Source organism: Myotis myotis, unplaced genomic scaffold, assembly GCF_014108235.1.
Source record: "Myotis myotis isolate mMyoMyo1 unplaced genomic scaffold, mMyoMyo1.p scaffold_m19_p_17, whole genome shotgun sequence".
Taxonomy (NCBI): Eukaryota; Metazoa; Chordata; class Mammalia; order Chiroptera; family Vespertilionidae; genus Myotis; species Myotis myotis.
In genome coordinates this window covers 31,557,765-31,584,868 of record NW_023416321.1, presented here as the reverse complement: position 1 = coordinate 31,584,868, position 27,104 = coordinate 31,557,765, and the positions used below count along the sequence as shown (strand labels likewise).

General features: G+C 53.4%; 1 protein-coding gene across 1 annotated transcript in view; it reads left to right on the top strand.

Moving 5' to 3' along the window:
* The first annotated feature begins 243 nt into the window (after window positions 1-243).
* NOS2 (nitric oxide synthase 2) overlaps window positions 244-27,104 on the top strand; it is a 32,283-nt gene continuing 5,422 nt past the window's right edge. Inside the window, exons 1-21 of the mRNA XM_036341551.1 lie at window positions 244-367; window positions 3,025-3,109; window positions 3,915-4,037; window positions 5,409-5,557; window positions 8,907-9,069; window positions 9,895-9,986; window positions 10,461-10,602; window positions 10,693-10,832; window positions 12,404-12,578; window positions 12,671-12,772; window positions 15,924-16,118; window positions 16,817-16,899; window positions 17,263-17,407; window positions 18,542-18,646; window positions 19,530-19,579; window positions 19,933-20,107; window positions 20,465-20,597; window positions 21,457-21,535; window positions 22,515-22,696; window positions 24,821-24,984; window positions 25,981-26,188. Coding sequence (XP_036197444.1) covers window positions 261-367; window positions 3,025-3,109; window positions 3,915-4,037; window positions 5,409-5,557; window positions 8,907-9,069; window positions 9,895-9,986; window positions 10,461-10,602; window positions 10,693-10,832; window positions 12,404-12,578; window positions 12,671-12,772; window positions 15,924-16,118; window positions 16,817-16,899; window positions 17,263-17,407; window positions 18,542-18,646; window positions 19,530-19,579; window positions 19,933-20,107; window positions 20,465-20,597; window positions 21,457-21,535; window positions 22,515-22,696; window positions 24,821-24,984; window positions 25,981-26,188 — 2,797 coding nt within the window. The 5' untranslated portion in view covers window positions 244-260. The remainder of the gene's footprint in view (window positions 368-3,024; window positions 3,110-3,914; window positions 4,038-5,408; window positions 5,558-8,906; window positions 9,070-9,894; window positions 9,987-10,460; window positions 10,603-10,692; window positions 10,833-12,403; window positions 12,579-12,670; window positions 12,773-15,923; window positions 16,119-16,816; window positions 16,900-17,262; window positions 17,408-18,541; window positions 18,647-19,529; window positions 19,580-19,932; window positions 20,108-20,464; window positions 20,598-21,456; window positions 21,536-22,514; window positions 22,697-24,820; window positions 24,985-25,980; window positions 26,189-27,104) is intronic.

The following is a 27,104-nucleotide window of genomic DNA, read 5'->3' as shown; positions in this document are numbered from 1 at the left end:
TGGCACGCCGAGCTCAAAAGGTTCGCCACTAGACTCTAGTGGCATCCAAAGGGCCGACTTCCCTGCGGACGCCTGTTGCGGGCATGCGGGTCCCGCCAGGACACTCTGGCCAGGGCTTCCCACCGGCTGGAGGCTGAGCCCAGTCCAGGCGGATTTTCCCGTTTGCTCCTCCCCGGGGCGGGGCTGCGGGGCGGGCGGCTATAAAGCGGCTGGCGAGGCGCGGAGAGGGGGACCTTTCCAACCGCGCCCCAGCGGCCACCATGCGCGAGGGCCTGAGCGCGGCGTGCGAGGCGGCCCGGCCCCGGCTCTGCGGGCTTCTCCGCAAGATCCTGCGGCCGCAGCCGGCCTGCGGCTCCCGCCGAGCCAGGTACTGCCCCGGGCGGGTCCGCCCTGGGAGGGAGGCGGGCGGCTCCGCGCGGGCACCGGGCTGCAACCCGACGTGGCGCTGACCCTCTCTGAGCGTCGGTTTTCCGTGAAAACAGGAGGGTTGGAATATTCGAATCCGATGAGGATTCGCCCAAAGTGTTCTCCTCGGTTGGGACGCCTAAGAGGTTGCAGTGCAGTGGCCACAAAACCCAGGGAAGCCCCGCGCGCGCCCGCGATCCGCGTCCAGGAGGGCTGGGGTGGGATGGTGGGTGTTTTGGCACTTGGGAGCTTGCTAGGCTTTTCAGCACTGGGGCTGCTGCACCCTGTAGGACAGATATAAGAGAGCAAGAAGGTTCTTGTTTTACAAATAAGGTCCGTTTCCCTGAGCTCCTCCCTGACCCCCTCCCTCGGTGGCTGGGTAGGGAGGAGTGGGAACTGCGGGAGAGTCAGGACCAGGTCAGCCCCTGCTTCCCCCAAACCAGACTGCAGCTCTGGCCCTGGGTCTGAGCTAGCACCGCGCTGGCAGTGGGCAGGTCCTTAAGGGTCCCCTGTTCCCACGAAGGAGCAAGCAGGACCAAGCACAGCTGTGGTTGCCCAACTTGCACTGCGTGTGCGAGTGGACAGTGCAATAGTTCGTCAGTCAGTATCCGGAACCTTCACATGCTCCTCTGGCTTCTGGTCACCCATCTCCCAACAGCTGGTCTAAGGAAATCTGCTAACCTGGGGAGAAAGGTGACTGTGCGTCGCTTTGTTTATTCATTTTCAAATTTAAAAACTTTCCCCCATTAGGGAAAGGAATTGTGGTCACTGTAAAAAGTTGGAATAAGCAGAGAAGTCTAAAGAAAAATTTAAATGTTCATGCTCTCATCACTGAATGCTAGTCACTGTTAACATTGTGTTTTCCTATGCTTTTACTAGTACACACACACACACACACACACACACACACACACCAGACCATGTTCACAGTTTGGGGCGTTGTTTATACTAGTGAAGAAACTGGGCACAACCTAAATATTACTTTTGCCAGTAATAAAAGCAATGCATGCCCATTTGTCATGTTCCAACATCACAGATATGTGTAAAGTGGAAATTGAGAGGCCCTTTTGTAACACCACCCAACCCCCTTCCCCTTGATGTATGCGCACACCCCGGAAAATAGTGCAAAGAACATGGAACACAACCAGCTTTCCTACTAAAGTGCCCCTGTGGTGTGACCCACCCCAGGAGGAGGCATGTGTGGGGTGTGACGCTTGGAGGGGTGCTCATGAGTATGCAGCCAGGGGGGCCACACGTCTCTGTTCCCTGCAGCATTTGCCAGGAGAGCGAACCTGAAATCCCAAACCAGAGCCAATGGTTTCTCAGTGACTTCAGACTATCAGGGTTTTCTCCAAAGGACAGGCTAAATTCTTTTTTTTTTTTTTAATATATTTGTATTGATTTCAGAGAGGAAGGGAGAGGGAGAGAGAGATAGAAACATCAATGATGAGAGAGAAACATTGGTCGGCTGCCTCCTTGCACACCCCACACTGGGAACTGAGCCTGCAACCCAGGCATGTGCTCTGACTGGGAATCGAACCGTGACTTTTTGGTTCGTAGGTTGATGCTCAACCATGAGCTGCACTGGCTGGGCCCAGCTAAGTTCTTTAAATCTATTGTTTTAAGATAAATGTAACCAATATGTTTTATTTTAAAGAGCCCTTATCTTCCAGAAACACTTACTGAGATATTTAAGGACAACAGGGCCTCTCAGACTTGCTTTAGACTGATGGTGGGGGCGGGAGCAGTGGAGCTGCAACAGGCTGGCCATGGGCTGATAATTGCTGATTGAGTTGAATCTGGGTGAAGGGCCCATGGGGCTTATTATTCTATTATCTCTACTGTGTATGTTTAACACTTTTCATAATAAAAATTTAGAATATGTAAATAAACCGAGCCAAATCGAATGCTTTAAATAAAAATGCTCCAATCCTCCAAAATGCCTGGGTGGTGGGCAGTGTTGCTGGGTTGGGAGAAGCCGTTGTCTGCCCACCCACGATTGTGTCCGAGGGGACAGTGCAATAGATTGTGTCTGCCCACCCACGATTTAAAGCCACGATACTCGGCTTTAAAAAAAACAAACTTTTATTGATTTCAGAGAGAAAGGGAGAGGGAGAGAGAGATAGAAATATCAATGATCAGAATCATTGATCGGCTGCCTCCTGTGCGCCCCAACTAGGGATCGAGTCCGCAACTCCCGCATGTGCCCTGACGGGGAATAGGACTGTGACCTCCTGGTTCATAGGTTGATGCTCAACCACTGAGCCACGCTGGCCAGGTGGTACTAAGCTTTTGAGGGAGGCATCTTCCTGAAGCTTCTGTGGGTCATTCTTTGGACCCCCAGCTTTGGTTCAGCTCCCTTCATGTTGTTTTGGCTTTGTAGAGGGAAGGCAAGAGAAGAAGAGGAGGGAGGGTGGTGATGGTGGGGTGATTGAATCTGACTGACTGCTTCCCCCGCCACATACACACATCCTCCTTGGCTGGAGACCATGAGCAATTCATTCCCACTCTCCGGACCTTGGTGCCCTCACCCATCAAGTGATAGGCTGGCAGAAGGGACTCTAAGAGCCCTCTCTGCCCTCAGATACGCCATCTCATCACAGCTGTTTCCTTTCACAGTCCAGTGACACAGGATGACCCCAAGTGTCACAGCCTCAGCAAGCACCGGAACGAGGCCCCCCAGCCCTTCACGGGGACAGCAAAGGTCAGTGAGTCACAGGGGTGTGGGAAGCCCCTTCCCCCCTCGCCCAGGCAGGTGCAGGCTGAGCAGCCTGGTGGAAGCTGGGGTCTGGGCAGTGAGTGGAGACCCAGGGGACACAGGCGGGGGTGAGGAAGGGCTTTGGGAGAGCAGGATGATCCGTGGTGATCCGGAGTGGCGGCCCCCAAGGTGCACTGGCACCTGGAGGACTTGGCATGGGTGAGAGGAGACCATCATGGGGTCAGAAGTGGCACTCCAACATTACCCCAGACTCGACAGCTGAGGCTTTTGGTCCCAGCCCCAGCCTCTATCCCATGGTTCTCTCTTCCCTAAGTGCTTTGGACCTCAGCGTTCCAGGGAGATGGGCAGGGAATGGGGCATGGGGTGGGGTGGTGAGGGGCTGGGAGAGAAGATGGTTTTCATTTTCTTAAATGCCTCTGTGGAAGGCAGTGGGAGGTTATTCCTCATCCTGGTTTCTGTTCTCAGCGGTATTGACTGTGACAGTAGTCTCCTTTGCATCTAATCTTAGTCCCCACTGTTGCAATTCCTCTGAGGGAGCATTTGGCAGGGTCCTGGGTGAGGAGAGAAGCCTGGCCAGTGGCCCAGGCACCTGGAACTCTGAGCAGGCGCTGGTCCAGGTGGCCAGGCTGCTGGGAAGGGAGGAGGGACATGGACCGACACCCTGGCCTGTTACCCACCCTAGCTCCCCACCCCTACTCAAACCCAAAGCAGGGCCTAGGGGCCAGGGAGAGACCCATGGGATCCTGGAGTTGGAGGCATTTGGAAATCCCTATTTTCTTCTTCCTCTTAGAAGTCTCCAGAATCCCTGGTTAAGCTGGATGCACCCCCATCAGCCTGCCCACGACATGTGAGGGTCAAAAACTGGGGCAGTGGGATGACTCTCCAAGACACACTTCACCACAAGGCCAAAGCGGTGAGAAATCTGGGGCTTCAGGGGGAACCACCTTTGTCCCAAGTCGGTGAAGCCATCAGGTCCCTTAGAGGATCAGACAGATGTCCCCTTGGGCAAAGCAAGATGTCTTCCACTTGGGTAAAGGGTGCCGGGAACAGACTCCTGTGTTCCTCATAAACAACAGTAGGAAGTAAATGAGGCCAACTCCCTGTGAACCCCCCTCATGGATAATGGATAATCCAGAGGTGATATCAACGGTTACAGGAACAAATTAATTCTTTTCCACAGAGACACAGATATCAGCATAGTATCAGGGAGAACTTTCTAACAGACCTGCTCAAACTTAACTGAACTATATCAAGAGATAGTGAGTTTCCTGTCACTAGAAGGATTCAAGAGCTATCTATATATATAAAAGCCTAAGTGACTGTTCGACCGGTAGCTGTGATGTGCACTGACCAGGGGCAGACGCTCAATGCACAGGCATGGAACATGGAACAGACTGATGAATCTCAGAGGGAAGGGGGGAGGGGGAAGGGCAGGGAGAGATTAACCAAAGATCTTATATGCATACCAGAAGCCCGGTGCACCAGTGGGGTCCCTCGGCCTGGCCTGTGGGGATTAGGCCGAAACAAGCTCTCTGACATCCCCCAAGGGGTCCCGGATTGCGAGAGGGCACAAGCCAGGCCCAGGGACCCAACCGGTGCACGAATCTGTGCACCAGACCTCTAGTTTAGGGATATTAGAAAGGGGTTCAAGCACCCAATGAGGAGTTGTACTAAGTGTCCTTTAAGGCCCTTTGATATTTCCCTATATTTGTCATTCTAAATTTAGAATGCATTCTATCTAATGCATCTAAGTGGGAAAGAATTGAAAATTTCAAGACCATGAAAGCAGAACTATTTCCCACACCTTCTAGAAATTATCAGTTAACATTTGGGTGTACTTCCTTCCAGTACTTTTTCTGTGCCACCCTCTGACTTTGGGATTTGCACCATCTCATTTCAGTTCATTTCTGCTGAACACCAATAGTGTGTTCCCAGGAGCCACATCAGCCTCTTTAAATGAGAAGGTAGTCGAGATGTCCCCAGGGATAGAGATGTTGACTTTGTTCTGGGTCTGGAGCTGGCTGGGAATAATACCAAGAGGCTGAACCTGGGTGAGGGGGAGCACACCCCCTCAGCTCACACTCAGTGGGGTCCAGCCAGTAGAGGAAAAGAAATCTAAGTGGGGAGAAAGCCTGGTGGACACCAAGGAGGAGGTGCCAAAGGGGTGGAGAGGGATGGTGGAGTTCTGGAGCAGCCAGAGTGGAAGAACATGGCCCGGAGAGCTAGCCCTGGAGAGGATGGCCATCAAAATTGCCCACCTCACCACCCACCTCTCTCTTTGCAGGATTTGGCTTGCAAGTCCAAGTGTTGCTTGGGATCCATCATGAACTCCAAAAGCTTGACCAGAGGACCCAGGGACAAGCCTACCTCCCCAGACGAGCTTCTACCTCAAGCTATCGAATTTGTCAACCAGTATTACAGCTCCTTCAAAGAGTAAGTAAGGCTCACGTCTTGCAGGACCTGCTGCCTCCCCCTTCCTGGGAGCTCTCCTGTCTCCAGCCACTTCCCTCTGACTCCGGGCCCCTTTCCTTCCCAGATTCGCAGTGGATCCAGAGCTAAAGCACAGTTTCCCAAGGGAAAAAGACCCCAAAGTGGGTTTTCATAATCCTTAAGACAAAGAGGTAGAGCAATGGTGGTTAAAAGTGTGGATCAGGAGTGTAACTGTTTGGGCTCGAATCCTGACTAGTCCTGCATCCTTGGGAAATCTGTTCACCCTCTCTGTGCCTCAACTTCCCCACCTGTAACAGACGGGGGTGGCGATAGAATCTTGCTCATAAGATTGTTGTGAGGATTTCAAACCATGTCCTGGCTCACAGTCACCTGTGACTGGATATGCACCTTTTCATTATTAAATGTTTGCAATAGATAGGACCTTGGAGACCACCTAGCCAAGTCCTTCTGCAGGTATGAACAAGGAAGCCCAGTGACACACCTGAGGTCACCCAGTGGCTAGAATTCAGGCCACCCGACTTGGAGAAAGCAGGCCATGCTCTTTGCACTGAACTTTGTGGGGTTCTACACTCGGGGTTTCATAAAATATATGACTTTTCACTTAGGCCCCTTTAAACCTTTAAAATAAGAAATGCACAAAGGGATTGTGAGACAGAATGGCCAAGAGCATGGATTGGCTGGTTAATGGGCTGGGAGGGGAGTGTGGCTTTTACAGTGCAGCCCCATGTGGCACTTCACTGCATGAAGTGAGCCACAGAAGTGCACCTGGGACCCCCCGCGGCAGAAAGAGCGGTTCTGGTGAGACCACGTGCTCTCTCCTATGACCAGACAATGTCTGAGCCGGGAGGGCCCATTTCCTTTTTTTCCAGAACTAATAGGCATCATCGCATTTTCAGTGCCTCAGAAATGTGACCTCCCAGGGCCAGTGATCCTCAACCCTGGCTGCACAGTAGAGTTGCCTGAGGACATTGCAAAATGCTGGTGTCAGGGTCCCTTGGGCCACGAGTTTCAGGGCTCCTGGAAGTGGGGAGGCAGCAGACATCTCCAGGCGATGCTAACGCACAGCTGGGCTGAGAGCCCTATTCACACAGGGGAGTGCGGGCTGTGTGTTGTGCAACTGGAATCTCTGCAGGGTGCTGGGTGACTGGGAGGCTCAGGCGCCTTGTGCTGTCAGTGAGGTTGTTGACTAATGAACGAGGGGGCGGGAATTTTCCCCATGGGCTTCCTTGGGCCACTGTATTGATGCTAACACTTACCGAGCGCTAAGTATGTTCTGGGCCCTGCGTGAGTGCCTTGTGAGTAACGCTCACCACACCTCGATGAGATTGGCACCATTATTATCCTCCGCATGTTTCACACATGGAAACTGAGGCTGTGGAGGAGATGAACCCGCTCAAAGTCACACATTCACACACATTCAGAAGTCCCAGAGCTAGGGTTTGAACCCCAGCAGCTTGGCGCTAGAGCCCCTGCTCTAACCTCAAGGTTCCATGCTGGACCTGGGAGGTCCTGCTGGTGTCTGAAGGCAGCTGGGCGGATGTTAGCGGGGGGAGGCCCCAGGGCTGCTCTGCTTCTCAGGGAGGAAAGAGCCATTTCTCACAGTCACAAGTCCATACCATGAGGTCCTGGGGGCAGTGGAGGACAAACAGCAGTCCGTCTCCACAATTACACTCACAGCCACAGGCACAGGCAGCTGGGCTGGTTCGGTCTTTCATGAAGGAAGGAATGTATAGATAGAAATCATAACTTGCTCAATATTCTGTTCAAATCCAGTTCACCGATGCCAAAAGCCACTTCCTTTTTTTTCCAGAACTAAAAGGCATCATAGCAATTTCAGTGCCTCAGAAACATGACTATATGAAAGTTGTGGCAAAATATAAAATCCTAAAGGAATGGGGTAAACATGTAAAAGAGGAATTCTTTCTTATAGAATCACATGGTAACAAGTACGCGCGAGGCCGCTGTGTTCTCTGGTCATGGCTGCTGTTTCCATGCTTGGGTGCAGCGCAGCCAGTGTTGCTAGGAGCTTTGTTTAGGGAGAAGGGGCTGCCTCAACCTTCACCCAGCAGCGGCGTATCCTTCAAGATAAATGGTGTCAAGTGTTTTGTCTTTGAGCTTTTTCCTTAATCAAGGAAGAGTGGTCGGGGCACTCTTCATCCACGGAAAGGCCATTCTGTTCTGAGTTGTCCACTCTCCTTAATCAGGAGTTCATTCCTTAAATAGTTTTGTTTGTTGCCATTTCAAACATTTTTGGTGCTGATTGGAAATCGCAAGGTTGCGGTGGTGGTGGTGGTGTTTCAAAGCCTTTCTGCCCGAATTCCTCCCTGTGGGGTGTTTTTGAAGCCTGAGAGGGGAGGAGAGGAGCCAGTGTAGACACCTCACCTGCCTTGCTGGCTGAGAGGTGCAGAGATTGAGAAACCCCGGGCTGTGGAGAGCTGGGATGGTGGACCCTGCTGGGGAGGGCTCCTCCCTGAGCAGGCCCTGGGGCCCTGCAGGTGGGGTCCTGAGAGCCACTCCCTGTGGGAGCCCGAGCAGGAGAGCGTGGGAAGGCCCTCAGCATCTCTGGGCTTGCACTCCCCCTCGGGTAGGAGGTGGAAGGTGAAGAGCCTGGGCGTGGCATCAGGGAAACCTGAATCTGAGCCCTGACTTTGCGCTTTATCACACTCCCTTTCTAGGGGGGTACTTACCCTCCTAGAACCTTGATACATTTGACGATAAAATGGACACAAAAACGCCTCCCTCACAGGCCCAATGAGACACCGACTGTGAGTGACGTCACCCGTACCTGGCTCCTAGCAGGTCCTCCGTGCACAGGAGATGCCGTGGGAGGGACTGATTGGCTCATCTCTTCGCCATGAGAAGGTGGTCGGCTGCTCCCCAGCCGAGAGGCAGACGGGACTGTGGCGTGATGGATGCTCCTCTGGGTCTCGCATGTGTCTGAGGGGGGTTGCACGCACTCCCTGCTCGTGCTCGCCAAGCGGAGATGTCCGTGATTAGAGAAAAAGTGCCTAGAGACCACAAGGGTGCTGCTGGGATCGGGAACAGCGACATGGCTTGCAGGACCCCGTGTAAAATCGAAGACAATGGGCTCCCTGTTCAGAAGGGATTCCGAGTTTGAACACAGTGACAGCAGAGCATGAGACCACGCGCGGGGCCCTTCTCAGCTCAGGGCCCAGGTCACGCACCCATGACGCTGACCTGGAGGGGCCGGTCTCTAGGAGACATCTTGACCTCCTGGTGTCCTAATTCAGCTCCTGCTTCTGTGGCTTGACTTCATGCCCGTGTAAGGCTATCTCATTGTTGATCTTCCTGATGTCTTCCTGTCCCCCAGGGCAAAAATAGAGGAACATCTGGCCAGGGTGGAAGCTGTAACAAAGGAGATAGAAACAACAGGAACCTACCAGCTGACGGGAGATGAGCTCATCTACGCCACCAAGCAGGCCTGGCGCAATGCCCCACGCTGCATTGGAAGGATCCAGTGGTCCAACCTGCAGGTGCGCTTCCCTAGAGCCTGGCGGGAGAGGAAGCGGTGGACGGGCGGGCCCTGGGCAGAGGCCTCCGAACAGCCAAGCAGAGCTGTGCCCAGGGCTCCCGGACGGAACCCGGGGCCTCAGCTTCTCTCTGTACACCCGTGAACCTGAGATGGGCCCCCGTGGGAAGTCTAGGGTCCGATGTCAGACCCAGGGTTTCCAGCTGATCTTTCTCTCTGATGTCCAAGTTGGGAGACTAGCGGCCAACATCAAACCAAATGGCCTTGTTATTGTTATTATTGTGGAAGCCCTGGTGCCGCAAGAGAGGTGGTTTGCCTGGACTGTTTGGATCCTTGGCCCCTAGAAAACATTTTCTTTAGCGTAGCCTCCTAGGACATCTTTACATCGAGGGGGTCTTGTGTTGCTGGAGAATATCATAAGCCCTTGGACAGAGAAATTGACGAGCAATGCCAGTGAAAGCACCTCCGCCTGTAACAAAATGTGCTGGAGGCCTGGTGTCCAATGCGCTCACCTTGTAGAGAAACTAGGCTGGGCTGCGGGAATCCAGATTCATGGTGCTTGCCATCCAGTTTTCTTGGGATTGGGGTTTTGATAGGATCTTCCAAGTGGGGGTGCTTGGGCTCCCCTAGGAGAGCAGGAGAAAGGCTGGACGGGGCAGCCCTGGGGTGGGAGGTGTCGATGCAGAGATGAGGAAGCACCTCTCTGCTTGGTGTGTGGCCCCGGGGGCCCGGGGCCCACCTTCAGATCCCTCGCGATTTAGCTTCTGATCATCCCTGAGACCGGAGCTCTCACTGATCTTGGTGGGCGTGTCTGGGGGGCTGTGTGCAGGTCTTCGACGCCCGGAGCTGTTCCACTGCCCAGGAAATGTTCAAGCACATCTGCAGACACCTGCGTTACTCCACCAACAACGGCAACATCAGGTGGGAGCCCCTTTGCCGAGGCCATGGCTGGGGTCCACCCACCTCCAGACTCAGCCAGAAGATACAAATGGGGTTAGGGGTGGCGCCTCTGGCTCCAGGAGAAACCAGGGAGAAAGAGTGCGTAGACTCGGGCTTCTTTAGGGAGCCCTAGTAATGAGCAGAGCCTCCGCGAGCTTAGCCCCCCTCGATAGCCTGTATCCTTGGTTTCCTTCAGACTTGGAACCATTTGGAGGGGATGGAGGGAGGTCTTTAAGATGGAAGAGGGAAGGAGACGGTATTTCAGGAAGCGGGGCAGGTTACACAGAGGCAGGGAGCGCTGGGCATGTTGGGGAGCTGCAGGAGCTGGGTTCCGTAGGCTCAGGTGCAGAGGGCTGGGGAGTGGGAAGACAGGAAGGGGCAGGGGACCAGAGGTGGGTGGCTGGGAGCCCCGACCGGAGCCAGGCGGTCAACAGCACGGTCCTTGTCTTGGGGAAGGTCGGCCATCACGGTGTTCCCGCAGCGGAGCGATGGGAAGCACGACTTCCGGGTCTGGAACTCCCAGCTCATCCGCTATGCCGGCTACCAGATGCCTGATGGCACCATCCGAGGGGACCCCGCCTGCGTGGAGTTCACCCAGGTACCAGATCCAGCCTTGGAGGGTGACAGTGGAGCCTCGAGGGGGCGAGGCGCCTGGGTCTGCAGACTCACTGGCCTGTCTTGTCTCCAGCTGTGCATCGACCTGGGCTGGAAACCCAAGTACGGCCGCTTCGACGTGGTGCCTCTGGTCCTGCAGGCCGGCGGCCGCGACCCTGAGCTCTTCGAGATCCCGCCTGACCTTGTGCTCGAGGTGCCTATGGAGCATCCCAAGTAAGCAGGCCGAGGGTGCTGGGTGTGAGTTAACATGCAGGTCCCCCTCCTTTCCTGAGGGAGACCTCCATCCTCAGGCCTCTCTTTGCATCTCCTCCAAAGCCCAGTCAGCAGCAGGTGCCCCACAGGGCTTGCTTTCAAGGCCCCCCCCCCCCCCCTTGTCACCCTCATACATCGACTCTGCACTGTGTCCGGGGCTTCCGACTTATGAGGGCGTATTGATGAGGAGGGGGAAGCGCAGGCTTGGACAGATGGGGCCCTAGGAGCTTGGGAAGCAGTGACCTTGGGAGAGGAATCCGTGTGGGGCTCTGAGATCCTCACACTGAGCAGCACAGGCCTCTGTTGCCTTCCTGCCAGTTCTCTTAGCGGTGCCTCGCCTGACTGTGATGGAAGCATAGGTAACAGTGACTTCAAGAGCTCATCTGGTTCAGCCCTTGCTCCAGACAGCTCTCACAATCACAAAATACCTGCCTATGTTGAGACTCACTATGTCGCCATCATTGGGCTGGGCTCTCTTTCTGTGTGTGCGCCTTGAATATCCGGAACTCAGTCCGCCTCAGGGCCATTGGACTTGCTGTTCCCGTGCCCTTTCCTCAGAGTACATTCCTTCTTGTCAGTGCGGTATTCCCCCTCCCAGAAGCCCCTCCTGATCTAGAGTAGTGCCCCCACCCTCTGTTTAACATGTCACCTGGTTTTTATTTTCCTATTTATTTGTTTGTTTACTTGTTTATAGTCTAGACTGGAGTCTATAGACTGTTAACTCCTTGAGAATAGGGAACTTGCCCTTTTTTATTGTTGTTAATCTTCACCTGAGGATAATTTTCCATTGTTTTATTTTATTTTATTTTTTGAGGGGGAGGAAGAGAGAGAGAGAAATATAGATGTGAAAGAGATACATTGATTGGTTGTCTCCCACATGTGCCCTGACTGGGTATGTGCCCTTGATCAGGGACCAAGCCCACGACCCTTTGGTGTGGGGGGTGGTTTTCTAACCACTGAGCACCACCGGCCAGGGCAGGGTCTTGCCTTTCTTGTTCAGCAGTATATCCTCAACACCTAGCAGGGTGTCCAGCACATAGTAGGTGCTCAGTTATAAATATTTCTGGAATAAATGAACATACAAGTGAACGATAGTACTATCTTCACAGTAATCTCATGAGTTTGATGCTATTACCTCTATTTTGTTGGTGGGGTGAGTGAGGCTCAGAGTGGCTAAATAACATCCCAAGTTCACACAGCTGGTAAGCCGTAAGGCAGAACCTGAAACCAGGCTTTCTGACTCTAGCATCCTTAACCACTATGTTATGTGGGTTCTCAGCATTTGGCACTGGCCTGTCACATACTTGATGCTTACTATATGACTGGGTGAATTAACGAATGAGTGAATGAATGCGTAATCAATGAAGGACACCGCGTGTACCCCTTCACCCCTCCAGGGGGGATGAACTTAGAGATCAACCCTTGGAACAAGAGCTTTCTTGGTTGACTCTTTCTGAAGCTTTTTTGGGGGGTGCGGTGAGGGGGGGCAGAAGTGAAGGCCCCAGTACCCAATGGCTGTGTGTCCCTGCCAGGTACGAGTGGTTCCAGGAGCTGGGGCTGAAGTGGTACGCCCTGCCTGCCGTGTCCAACATGCTGCTCGAGGTGGGTGGCCTGGAGTTCCCAGGGTGCCCCTTCAACGGCTGGTACATGGGCACAGAGATCGGGGTCCGGGACTTCTGTGATGTCCAGCGCTACAACATCCTGGAGGTAAGGAGGGCCGTCCAGCTGGGCCAGCGGGAGGTGTGGGCCTGTGGTTTGGTCCCAGGGACTGATGCACCGCCATTTCTCTGCCTTTGCAGGAGGTGGGCAGAAGGATGGGCCTGGAAACGCACAAGCTGGCCTCACTCTGGAAGGACCAGGCTGTCGTGGAGATCAATGTCGCCGTGCTCCACAGTTTCCAGGTATGACTGGGGTTTTGGGGGCCTTTCTGGTGAGAAGGTCACCTGGCCCAGCCTCGCATGCCATGCTTGACTTCCCATGACAGCACCGTTCATTTATTTATGCACCAAACAAGCATGGAACACCCAGCTTGCGCCACACACGGTGCTAGGTGCTGGGGATACAGACAGAGAAGCCCTCCCACTAACTCGAGGTCTCCTAGTACAGCTTGCATGCTTCTAGCAACAGGCAGCTGCTTTCCTCCCATGACTGGTCAACCCCTGCGGTTAAGCACTGAATCCTGTCCTCTCTCAACTTCTCAAGGACTTTAATCCTGAAAAATTCCCCTTTCTCTCTCCTGTCTCACCAGTGTCTCCCTCTCCACTGCGTCATTCCTGTCAATATCAATGGGCTGTAATGGTTCTCATCTCAAAGAAATCAGTGGCTAGCTAACCCAATGCCTCCCCCACCTCCCACCGTGTTTTCTGCGTCCCTTTAAAACCAAGGAAGGACCTCCTTACACTTCTGCCTCCCCCAGCCTCTCCCGTCGGGCCTCTATCTCCTACCAACCTCCCAGTCACACTAGAATTCTTGCTGTTTTTCAGACTCACCGATATAGTTCCCACCTCAGGGCCTTTGCACTTGCTTTTCCCTCTGCCTAGAGCACTCTTCCCACAAGTCATCCCACGACCGGCCCCTTCCCTTCATCGAGGTGCCAATGTCACCTCCTCAGAGGAGTCCTTCCTGACCATGCATATAAAACGGCACCCTCCCCCCACCTCCACCCTCTTTCTCTCTTCTTCCCTTAACGCTCTTTATTTTTCTTCATAATACTTATTAGCTCCTGACAATATATACTACATCTACTTCTTTCTTTCTTTGTTGTTTTGCTCCCACCCCCAGCCCACCCCAGAATGTAAGCTCCATAGGGCAGATATCTTGTCTCTTGTTTACTGCTCTACCTCTAGAGTCCAGAGAGTGTCTGGCACATGGTAAAAAAAAAAAAGTGTGTTGAGTGAATGAACGAGAGCCCACATCCACCTGAGCAGTGGTGCTCTTATTTCTGAGTGACAGTGTCCACCCCTCGGACCTACACACAGCAGGTTGGTTCCTGTGTGAGACTGAGCCCACTGGACCATCTGCTGCTCTTATGCATATAAACACATCCTTTGGGAAGGATCATGGGGTGTGTGAAGACATTACTGTAGAAGCTGGGACCATCTCCACAAAACTGGCAGGTTCCCTGGTGGCCAAACCACTGGGCAGAGAGTCATTCATTCATTCATCAAAGTTTTATTGAGCGTTTTCCATGTGCCAGGCCCTAGGCTGGGCCACAGACGTGAGTGGTGAACAAACTAGACAAAAAATTTGTCCTTGTGAAGTGTAGTGGGGAGCTGACATTAAACAATCGCCCAGTAAATACTTACGATCACATGCTGTTCCCCAGGGCAGGTCACCCCATAGGTAGGTCAAGCTTGTGCTTGATTCAGGGAGGGGGTGGCCTTGAGACAGGACAGGAAGAGCCCCGTGGGGCTGGCCCAGCTTGGGAAGGCCCCACGGGCCACCCGTGGACCACACATCCTGACTCCTGGGGCTCCCAGCATCGGCCCTGACACTGGCAGGATGGGGATCTGTCCCGGAAAACCTGCTGGTCCTTCCCTGGCTCTTGACCATTGCTGGTCCCGTCCCATCACTGCTTTTGAGTCTCCAAGACTTCCTCGTCACTGACCCTCCTTCACAGCAAACTTCCAAAGACTTGGCCTTGTTTCCTAATTTTTAAAACAGAGATAATAACTGTCCCTCCCTCCCTAGGTTACTGTAGGAATTAAATGAAATAGATGCAATTTAGCAGAACTGCCTGGCCCATGGTGAACACTTAGCAAGCACTCATGTTTTTGTTGTTATTATTTATTATTGTTACTGTCATTATCACAACAATCCATTCCAGAGCTTAAAACTGATCCGGAACCCAGGAGTTGCGTATGTATGGTATATGTATGTATAAATGTTAGAAGGTGTGAGGGGGCCTCCTGGGACCTCCATCAGCTACTAGGAGCTTCTCTCCTCCTCTTGGCCTTGACTCATGTTTGTGTCCTCCTCCAGGAATGCCTGTCCCTGGCCTAACTTGTACCCATCTCTCGGGACTCACCTCCTCTTATAAGCTGTTCCTGGAAGCCCCATCTCTCCTCCAGGCCTCTGAGCTAAGCCCTCTCCTCTGCCCTCCATCAGCACCTGCACCCCTCCACGTAGCTGCTGTCAGACCACGTGAAAAGCGGACTTTCTTCTTCCTCCCCTAATTAGAATGCAATCTGATGCATGAAGGGGCCTCTTTGCCGAGGCCGCTTCATGTCTATAATGCCAGTGCCTTATGCACTGCCCGGCAGATAGAAATAATAGCAGCTGCTAACTTTACTGAGCACGTTCTGTGCTTTACTTGTAATAATGTATTGCATCCTTTCGATAACCTCATGAGGAACTGTTGGCATCCCCACTTTACAGACGAGGCAACTGAGGCTTAGTGAGGTTCAGGAACTAATGACTTGTGGTCACAGGGCCAACAAGAGGCCAACGTTGGAACCACTATATGAAGCAAGTGTCTCCTGGCTGCGTGGGTTGCCTCTGGCATTGAGGGTGTGGCCCTTGTTGGGTCAGTGTGGGAAGCTCAGACCCTGCGGCTTTTAATTTTAGGATGTTGGTCACTTGTCTTCCAGACACTATGGTTCTCCCTGTGCTTCCATCCTCTTCAGAGGGGTCTAGTTCCTTCTTGGCCAAGAGAGCCACATCCGTGGGGAAGTGACTCCTGGGATTCTCTCCCAACAAAAATGCGCTGTGGTTTGATTTATCAGCATCCAGAGAGAGAGCCATCAGCTGGGAATTTGGGGAGACCAGTGGGCATGGCCGGAGAAGCTAGACACTGCTCCAGAGGGCCAATAGGAGGCCACCATCTGATCTGTGGGCTGACCATGGTGATGGTGATTTTTCTGGCTCCTTCGGCATGCCTTCCTTTGGATATTTATTTTCAGCCACGAGGAGGGGACCAGAAGGAATTGCTGTCACATTTTACAGATTTCCAGGCCTCCCAGGGTTTACCTGGGAACCCTGCAGTCAACCGACCACTCTCCTGATTCCCCTGTCCTTTGTCTCAACTCCCCCTCTTGCCTCCTTCTGATTTAGAAGCAAAATGTGACCATCATGGACCACCACTCAGCTGCAGAGTCCTTCATGAAGTACATGCAGAATGAGTACCGGTCCCGAGGGGGCTGCCCCGCAGACTGGATTTGGCTGGTGCCCCCCATTTCTGGCAGCATCACCCCCGTGTTCCACCAGGAGATGTTAAACTATGTTCTGTCCCCTTTCTACTACTACCAGGTAACAGGGGGCTTTCCTCTTCACTCTGTCTTGGGGGCTCAGGGGTAGAGACAGTGTGTGTCTGCACATGTGTGCATGCATGTGTATGCGTGTGTATCCATGTGTGCATGAGCATGCTCGCTCGTGCAGGACATATGGGGAAGGACCAAGAACACAGACATTCTTAATGCTTTTTATTTATTTTATAAAGGTATTCTTTTTTTAAAAAAATATATTTTATTAATTGTTTACAGAGAGGGATAGAGAGTTAGAAACATCGATGAGAGAGAAACATTGATCAGCTGCCTCCTGCACACCTCCTACTGGGCATGTGCCCGCAACCAAGGTACATGCCCTTGACCAGAATCTAACCTGGGACCCTTGAGTCCGCAGGCCGACGCTCTATCCACTGAGCCAAACCGGTTAGGGCAAGGTATTCTTTTTTTAAAAAAATATATTTTTATTGATTTAGAGAGAGAGATGGAAACATCGATGAGAGAGAGAGAGAGAGAGAGAGAGAGAGAGAGAGAGAGAGAGATTGATTGGCTGCCTCCTGCATACCCACTACCGGGGATTGAGCCCACAATCCGGGCATGTGCCCTGAATAGGAATCCAATGGGGGAAATCTTGGTTCATGGGTTGATGCTCTCAACCAGCATTCCCAAGTCCACGCTGAGCTCGGGCCTGCCTGGCTCTCACATCTGCCTTCTTTCCTGAAGGTGGAGGCCTGGAAAACCCACGTCTGGCAGGACGGGAAGCGGAGGCCCCGGAGAAGAGAGATTCGGTTTCAAGTCCTGGTTAAGTAAGTGGGAGTGGCCCGTGTTGACATCTTCCCTCCAGTTAGCCTGCCCTCTAGGCCTTGAAGGGCAGGGAACAAAGAAGTGATCTTGATGGAGTTTGGCTCCCAGAGGTCCCCACACCAATTCCAAGGGTCACCTGTCACTATTGTCCCAACCTCCTCTCTCCTCCATTTTCCCAAAGGGGCTAAGCAGCAGGTAGAGCGGGCGAGGGCAGGAGAAGGTGGTGAGTCAGGGTTGATAGCTGGTGAGCAACGTGGGTTCTTTTAACTCAATCTGCCCACTTTAAACACTGTCCCCTCCTACCTTCCTGGCCCCCATCTCCCTCTGGAAGGATGACCCGGCACAGTATCTGTCTGTCCCCACAGAGCCGTGCTCTTTGCCTCTATGCTGATGCGCAAGACCATGGCTTCCCGAGTCAGAGCCACCATCCTCTTTGCGACGGAGACGGGAAAATCAGAAACGCTGGCCCAGGACTTAGGGGCTTTGTTCAGCTGTGCCTTCAACCCCAAGGTACCTGACCCGGCTGGACGTGTGCCGTTCCCCTGCCTGTGTTCAGGGAAATCTGGGAAAGTCAGAGTGCTCTGCTCCAGGATGTCTCAGAGCCTGGATGTGTGGCTCTACGTTGTAAATCACACATAGGAGGATAGGTGTGTCCAGGGGTTCTCAAACTTACACAGTTGATACGTTTTTCAGAGTGTTCCATGGAATGCAGGTTGAGAAACACTTCCTTAAAAAATATATATATATATTATTTCAGAGAGGAAGGGAGAAAGAGATAGAAACATCAACGATGAGAGAGAATCATTGATTAGCTGCCTTCTGTATGCCCTCGCTGGGGATCTAGCCCACAACCCGGGCATGTGCCCTGACCAGGAATTGAACCCTGACCTCCTGGATCATGGGTCGATGCCCAACCACTGAGCACACTGGTCGGGTGAGAAACACTTTCCTAATGAGCCCAAGTCGCAGTTTCCATGAGCTGCTCTAGAGGAATTTTATTGCCGTTCACTGCACACCTTCCCTACAGGGTGCAGTGCTGAGTGTGAAGGAGGCAAAGGGTGAATAAAATGCAGAGAAATAAAACCCCAGAGGGTGGCTCACCCATCCCGTCAGTGCTGGACGCCATTCCTCACCCCTGCTGGCCTCCCGAGGCGGGTGGGCCCGGGTAGGAGCGAGGCCGTGACACCCTTCCCCTGACATTAGCGCCAGGCAAAGTGTCTGCGTTCCGGAGGTGCCAGAGGAGTTGTCATTTTTGTAATCTGCTCACCCCATTTTTGTGGAAGATACGTCCACGCACTAAGAATCCAAAATAGCCACAGAAGTGGCGGAAGTGTTTTGATCTGGGCCGGGCAGTAGTTTGGAGGCAGACCCCCCCCCCCCCCCCCGCCAGGGCTTGCTGACGTGGTGGAGGTGGGGCTGGAGGCAGGGAGAATTGAGGCCGTGTATTCAAGGGGGTTCATCTGACGGATTTGTCAGGCACTCGCCTTCTCTGTGCCACACCTGTGCTGGGGGGAGGCGGGGGGCCTGGGTGACGAAGGGGGCTAAGGGCCTGGGTCGGGGTGGGACAGCACAGGGTGTCTGGGGAGGGCACAGAGGGCTCCAGCCTGGGAACCAGGGCTGATGCCCACCCTTGGTGCCATGCAGGTTCTCTGCATGGACGAGTACAGGCTGAGCAGCCTGGAGGAGGAGCAGCTGCTGCTGGTGGTGACCAGCACCTTTGGGAACGGAGACTCCCCCGGCAATGGAGCGGTAGGTGGCCCAGGTCCCAGGGGTCTGGGGGGTGGTAGGGCCCAAGGAAGGGATGTGGGGGTTCAGCATATCCTGAGGAGGACACTTGGGGGTGAGTGCTCAGATCACTCATTTGCCTGTGTCCTTCGTAGTGATCGCCATATGCACGTGTCACCTTTCCTACGACATACTTAATGGATTTCAGCAAACTGACCTACCTTTCAAATTCAACAATTCATGTTTAAAGGAAACTCTATCTCACTCTCACAAATCCAATGAAAGCCAAACAGAGTTATTGAGTTTTAGCTAGATACTATTAGCTGACCATGGCTTGCTTAGGGTTAAAAAAAAAATAGTAGGCAAGTATTAGAGAGGTGCTAAGGCTCCATTACTACCAATGTGAGACTTTCTCCCTAGTGTTTAAGAGAACCACAACAACAAAAAGTTGAAATGGGAATAACTAAAAAAAAATTACAGAGGAGAGAATACTATCTTACCAGGAGGTCTGACACTATATCTGCTAGGTCAGGTACCACCTAAAATTATCTTGAGTTCCTGGGAAATCAGGGTTATTTTAGAAAATACAGGAACAGTTGTTGCTCTCACCAGGTTCCAAACAGGAAGCGGGGCTCACTCACGCCCCCATCAGGAAACCCTCTACAGGGCTGGGTGGGGTGGGAGCTGGGCTGTTTCCGGGCCCCCCACTGAGGGTCAAGGCCACATGAGTGGCTAAGGCTGGACTTGTCCCTGAGCCCCAGCCAGGTACACACCAACCAACTTGCATTTGTGGATCTTGAACCTTCTCTCAGATGTGGCCGGTTCTGAATGGGCCACCAGAAGATAGAAGCAGCAGTTGCTTTTATGAATCCTGTCCTGAGGACTTTGTGGTTCTTTCTCTTTCTAGAAACTGAAGAAATCCCTCTTCATGCTGAAAGAGCTCACCAACAAGTTCAGGTAAGGCTGTTCCCACTCCCTCTTGTCCGAGCCCTGCCTGATGGGCCCAGAGTCTGGCACTGGGTGTGTATTAGAGGGTCCTCTCTGGGGGGTCCAGGCCTGGAGAGAGCCTGTCCTCAAGCCAGGGAATCCACGCCCCTCTTACAGGTCTGCAGGCCAAACTTAGGGTTGGTCATGGAGTTGGTGACAAGCTTCTGGCGCTAGGGAAGCCCAGAAGGGGGCATCCACTATTGGGCCCTGTGCCGGGCTGCACTGGGAGTGCCTGCGCCCGGCCTATGGGCTGTTGGTGCTGCTGGGAGATGCTTGCATGGCTGGCTCACTCCAACCTCTGTGTGTGTGTCCTCCTCGGGCAGGTATGCCGTGTTTGGCCTTGGTTCCAGCATGTACCCTCAGTTCTGCGCCTTCGCTCATGATGTCGACCAGAAGTTGTCCCACCTGGGAGCGTCTCAGCTCACCCCGACGGGGGAAGGGGACGAGCTCAGTGGGCAGGAAGAGGCCTTCCGCAGCTGGGCCGTGCAAACCTTCAAGGTCAGTTCACAGCTGGTGCTGCCCCACAGCACGGACAGGGGGCAGTGGTGCGCCCGGAAGAGCTCCACTTTAGGCCTGTGTCCCGGGGTAGGAGAAGGTAGCAGGACACCTCCCTGACTCCTGGGAGCTTTGGTTTAAGATCTCTTCCCCTCTGACTATCCAGCGCCTCTTGACAACCTGGTCTTGTTGGGGACAGAGAGCTTGGGGATGGGGACCACACAGTTCAGATCTTTGTTGCCTGAGGTTTGACTCCTGATTTAGCAAACTCCTCCCTTAAGCGAAGCCTTTCCCTAGTGGTGGTGGTGCCACTGATGACGAGGGCGCTCACGAACACGGATCCCCTCTGTCTCCTTCCAGGCAGCCTGTGAGGCGTTCGATGTCCGAGGCAAACACCGCATTCAGATCCCCAAGCTGTACACCACCAATGTGACCTGGGACCCGCACCACTACCGGCTCGTGCGGGACTCTCAGCCTTTGGACCTCAACAAAGGTACCTGCTTCCCTGCACCACACGGGGCTGGTTGGCCCTTCCTGCCCGGTGGGGTCTTTGAGCACGGGACCCTCTGAACAGGGGCAGCTGGCCTAGGGCTGCCAGGCGTCTCTCTCTTGTTGCCTCCAAGAGCCGGTTGGGGTGCCAGAATCGAGGCCTTGCTTCATCTCAGAGGGAGGCCACTTAAGGAGGAAGCCCTGGGAGGGAGGTGGAGAGAGAAGGGGGCCACACCAACTGAGGGCCTCCTGTGTGCCAGGCACTGTGCTGGGCTCTTTGCCCACCCACTCTAAGCGAGCCCTGACACTCATCCTGCAAGACAGGCACAGAAAAAGAACTTCAGGGAGGCGATGTGAGTCGCCAGCATGTGGTCAAGTTGAGATCTGAGCCCTACCCTTTCAGCTCTGATGGCAGCCACGTATTGAAAAGAACATTCTGCAGAGGCAATTCCAGAACATTCTGCAGCCTGTGAACTCTCAGTGGTGCCCCCAGATGCCATGCCTTCGAGCTCCCCCTTTTGTTGTCCCATGCGTCTGATGGTCCTGCAGATTTCTGCTTGTTTAGGAGATCCCCGGCTTCCACGATGCTCTCCTGCGGGTCCAGGATGTCCTTGGAATCCCCATATTTGGGCATCTGAGTTGCATTTCTCAACACCCACCAACAGCACAACCACCCTGGGTCAGACCAAAGGTCCTCATTTATGACTCAGAGACACGGTGGGGAAAAGGAAAGAAAACCCTCCCACGCCCTCAGCAGGACCTCCCGAGGGCAGTGTCCGGATGGCATTGACTCGGGCACACGGCGGCTGCCCCACAGGTGATTGGGAACCATTGGCCATCTCACCACCTCTCTGTCCCCACAGCCCTCAGCGGAATGCACGCCAAGAATGTGTTCACCATGAAGCTCAAATTGCAGCAGAATCTACAGAGCCCAAAATCCAGGTAGGGTAGAGCACAGGGCTCTGGGTGATGGTCCACGGGTTTCATTTTAATGAAAGGAAGTGCAGGGCAAGTCAGTCTTTGAGAAGAGCGCTGTGTCCACTGGCATTAGCAGTGAGGGCTGGCTTGACTGGTAACCCCGTGGCCACCAGTACCTCTACGTCTGGTCTCCATTCATCCTGGGCCAGTTTCCCAACTGGGGGCCTGCCTCACTTCCTGCCCTTTGCCACTTAACTCTCTCACCAAAAAGGGGGGCAAGAGAAATTCAACCATTTGGCTCTTTTTAAAAAATATATATATATTTATTGATTTCAGAGAGAAAGGGAGAGGGAGAGAGAGATAGAAACATCAATGATGAGAGAGAATCATCGATTGGCTGCCTCCTGCATGCCCCCTACTGGGGATCAAGCCGAAACCCAGGCATGTGCCCTTGACCATAATCGAACCCGGGACCCTTCAGTCCACAGGCCGATGCTCTATCCACTGAGCCAAACCAGCTAGGGCCATTTGGCTCTCCCTTAAGAACTTTCAGGAAAAGTCTAGCAGGGAAGGACTTTCCCGCCAGGGTAGGCCCGTGCTGTGGATTCTCTGTAGGTTTTGTTTCTCTGTGCTGTCCTCCCCATTCATTAGCAAAACTGGGCTTTGTTCTAGCAAGAACCGGATTTGCCTCCATCTCTCCCGGAGGGATGCTTTCGTTAGGCAGAGTCTGTGGTCAAGCCCTCGTGGGCTTGGGAGGACTGCACAGGGAGGGGTGCAGCCCATCCTCTCCCCACGGAGAAGCCTCAAGTCTGCCCAGCCTCAGGTCCCTCTGGGTGCCCTAGCCATGGGGCAGGGGGAGGGGGAAGGGTGCTGGTGACCGTGCTCATGGAACCAGGCAGGAAAATGAAAGGAGGGCGTATTTCCGGAGAAAAGTGGCCCACCTGCCGGGCGCTCGGGAGGAAGTCCTGGTGGGTTACCAGCGGCTTCTCCTCCCCATTTCCAGCCGCACCACGCTCCTGGTGGAACTCTCCTGCGAGGGCAGGCCAGGCCTCAGCTACCATCCTGGAGAGCACCTGGGGGTTTTCCCAAGCAACCAGCCAGCCCTGGTTCAAGGCATTTTGGAGCGAGTGGTGGACGGCCCCGCACCCCACCAACCTGTGTGCCTGGAGACCCTCAGCGAGACCGGTGAGTCCTCTACACGGACCCTCTGCTGAGGTGGCCCCAACATCCTCCCACCGACCCCCCAAACAGCTGATGGGCTGGGCCTGGGCCTGCACTGTAGGCAGCTAACCCTCCCCTTCCTGCTTGGGGTGGGGGGAGGGGGAGCGCCACGCCCAAGTCTGCACCTTACAAACAGTTCTCAGCCAGGTGGCAGGCCAGCAAAAGGGGCGCTTCTTTGGGACCATCTGCCAAACATCAGAGACAAGAAAGCCTTTTCCCTTCATTCTTTTGCTTAACTGGCCACTTTTTAAATGATTGACTGGTTCATTTATTTTTCCATGGAAATTTTAACTGGTCTCGTCTGTATAACAGACCGGCCCTGGGCAAATAAATGAATGAGACTTGGTGTCTGCCCTCAGAGAGCTCACCACCTAGTACAGGAGGCAGATATGCAAGAATGTTATTCATCATAATTATTATAACAGTGGCAGTAGCAGCTAGCACTTGTTGGGTAATTACTATATGCCAGCATTTTACCTGCACTGCCTCTTTAATTCCCACCAAAGGCATATATGTGCAGCTCGCGTGGTGACATAAGAGAGAAATGTGGAAACTGTAAAAATGGTGAGGTTTGAAGGTTCAAGTCCCTGGTCCAGCAATGTGACCTTGGGCATATGGATTAATTGCTCTAGGCTTTATTTCTTTTCTCTAAAATAGAGATGCTAAGAGCTTTCCTTGTAGGCTTGTTGTGAAGAACAAATGAGTGGCTACAAATGCAACCTTCACCACAATTCCTGGCACCACATAAACGCAGGAATGGAGGGAGGTTCATTTCCCCACAGGCTAATGAACATCTGACCAGAAGTCAGAGAATACACCACAGGAGCCTCCTCAGATCCCCAAATATATAACCTCTTCACATTTTCATGGCATTCTAATGTCATACTGCGGCCCCACCAAGGGTCTGGTTTATTCCCACCCTCCCAGGCAGTGAGCAGGGCTCATGGAGGGTGTGGCTCCTCCTGGCCACCCTCACCGGGGAGAGGACACTGCCCCTGGGAGGCCCCAGGGCACCCCCTTCCTGTGCGAAGGGGAGGCTCTCCATCCATGTGGAGAGCACAGCGCAGGGTGACAGGCAGGAGGAGAGGTAAACGAGTGAAATCTACCACCTTGGGCCTCCCAGCCATAGGACTAGCTCCCTGGCCTTCGCTTCCTCAGTGACAATGACACCGTCAGGAATGTGTCCCCCTAAAGAGAGTGGCCAAAGTCAGAAAGCCGGGGTCAGAGGAGCAAAGTCTGGCATTGGACCCCAATGTCCTGGAGAATGTGGGACAGCCCGACACTCGGGGATGAGGGGACAGAGATGTCCTTGTGACTGTAGGAAGACAGATGCGGTTCATCGGGCCTTGGGTCTAGATGAAACAATGTAATACTAATATTTTTACCTAACATTTATTGAGCACCTATGTCCCAGACGCTGTACCAGCTATCACACTGCACTATTTCATTCAATGCTCATACAAACCCAGCAAGACAAGTTGTGTGATTACATCCACTTCACAGAGGCGGAATCCAAGGCTCAGAGAGTTAGGTCACCCAGCTAGTAAGTGGGGAGCCAGAGTCTGAACCCACATCTACTGGCCCCAGCATCCATGCTGTGACCCCCCCATATAGAGCCCCTCAGGACTCCTTGAGACTCATCACCTCACTCAGGGTGATTGGCGGCTCTCCTAGCACCTCCCAGTATAGGACCCCAGGGGACTGCAGTCCTGGGCTTTTCTCTAAATGAATAAGTGGCCTCTGGGCGTACATCAGTCTTTGGTGGACTTAGTCACTGTGAGCCTGTAATCCACCTGTGGGTATCAGGCCTGGGTGAGAGGGACTGGACTCTGGTGCATAGTTAGTTTATAGGATTGAGTCACCATTGGTGCCCTTCGGAGGGCTGTTGGTCAGCCTTCCCTGCACCTATATATCTGAGTCCATCTTTCTGCACATGAATTGGGCACATGAGCCCTGTTGCTGTTCCTGGAGCCAGAACTTCAGTGTCTTCTCTCCCCTGCAGCTGGAGGGAGGAGGGGGTCTGCCCCAGAGCCTCATCACCCTCTGGGAAACCTAAATGGGGCCTTTTCCATCCTGACTGTTTTCTAGGCAGCTACTGGGTCAGGGACAAGCGGCTGCCCCCCTGCTCCCTCAGCCAGGCCCTCACCTACTTCCTGGACATCACCACGCCCCCAACCCAGCTGCTGCTCCGAAAGCTGGCTCGGCTGGCCACAGAAGAACCGGAGAGGCAGAGGCTAGAGACCTTGTGCCAGGTGAAGTTCAGGGCTGCTGGTGAGGCAGTGGCAGGGGCCTGGAGTTGGGGGAAGCCAGAGCTCAGCGCTGGCCTTTCACCTCCAAGTGGGATCCACCCAGCTGTCCAAAGCGAGACTTGTCAAAGTCAGGTGGGAAGTCAGGCTTCCTGTCCCATCCCACTTCTAGGTACAATTGTGTTGAGTAAGCTGGATCTTTCTGAGTGTCTGCAGGATGCAACCAAAGTGCATGTCCTCAGAAATTATCTAAGGAAAAGTGAGCCACTGTCTCTTGTCTTTGTATTTCCAAATCTTGGACGAGCCTGAGACAAGCCTGGGACGTAGAAAATGTTGGAGGATGGATGGTGTAGCTGAATGGATAAATGGGCATAGTGACAGATGGGTGGTTGAATTAAGAAATTAATAAGAAAATGCATTAACCCACCGGCAACTTTCTAGGCCCAAGTCTTTGCAAAAAGCACTGGATGTCATTATTACATCATCATTATTGCTAATTATCGTGATTCCAGACACCTCCACTGCCATTATCCCGAGGCTGTGCTGCTGTAACTTGGCTCACATTTTCTCACTTAATACAAGAAAGTAGGTGATGCCCTCCTCATTTCACAGAGGTTAAGCAATTGGGACAGGATCCTACAGCTCTAAGACAAGCATCCAGTCAAGATCTGAACCCAGGTCTGTATGGTTCCAAATGAGATTCTAATAAAGATTTGGCTCTTGCCCACAAGTTGCTGACAGTGAAGTTCTCAGCACAAAAGTGAGATCAATGCTACTCACTGGCCTGTATTCTTTCAGGACAGGAAATAGAGTCTCTCCAGCTTGGTAGTCTCAGCACCCCGGACAGCGCCTGGTGCTTTTAAGTCTTTGTTGAAGGAGGGAATGAATTAGAATGAATGAATGAATGAATGAACGAATGAACAAACGTACGAATGAAACCTGGACTGTGACGGCCTTTTCCCTCGGAGTGGGGCAGGTGCTCACATTGCCCTTACCTTCCAGCCCTCAGAGTACAACAAGTGGAAGTTCACCAACAGTCCCACATTCCTGGAGGTGCTGGAGGAGTTCCCGTCCCTGCGGGTATCTGCCAGCTTCCTGCTCTCCCAGCTCCCTGTCCTGAAACCCCGGTACTACTCCATCAGCTCCTCCAGGGACCGCACCCCCACGGAGGTCCACCTCACCGTGGCCGTGCTCACCTACCGCACCCGAGGTAAGGCCGGGGCAGAGGCTTTGGTGCAGTCCCACTCTGCTATTTCCTGGGCAGATGTTCAACGTGTCTGAGCTTTGGTCTCGTCGGTGAAACACCCACCTGCAGAGCTGTTACAGCAGTTGGAGGTGTGTGGCAGAGATTACTCTGAACCAGGCACTGAGCTCGCCCCTTTGTATGCGTCTCATCAGTAGTCGTGTGAGATGGCTACTGTGTGCTTTTTACAGGTGAGGAAACTGAGGCCACTTGTTCAAAGTCACACCATTAGCAAGCAGAGAACTGAGATTCACACCCAGGTCGTCTGAAGGGACCAAATTCTTAGCCACCCTACTCCGCTTTGCGGTCCTGCTTCTATTGGGGCAACTTAATGAGCTCAAAGGTGGGAGTCACCCAATACTTAGTGGGAGCCCGATGACTCTCAGTTTTCCTGATAGTCCAGCCTGAATACAGGGCAGACTCTGCCTTGATTGTTCATCCCTTCACACACTCATTCAGCAGTGATTTGTCCCATACTTCTCTACCCTTGGCACCTTGGTCAGTGTGGAAATAGTGCACACGGAGCCTCTGCCCTCATGGAGCTTCCCATTGAGAGGGCGCAATGGAGAGAGACCCACAGGAATAGACAGTTGTCATTGTGAAGGTGCCAAGAAGGGTGCTATGAGGGCAGGGGATGGGGGATGGACTGACACAGACTTGAAGGTCCAAAACCTTGTCCAGTGGGCTTGGCTCCCCCCTGGATGGACTGTGCCCGTGCCTTGCCCTTGGTAACAGAGCATTGCCTGGGGCACCAATGCAGGGGAGCCAGCACACACCTCTGAGCCCTCTGTGCTCTGAGCAGCGCAGTCACACAGTTCTGATCTCCGGGCAGAGACCATTTGCTGTGCTAGACAATGTCGCACAGGCCCCGGCTCAGTCCTCA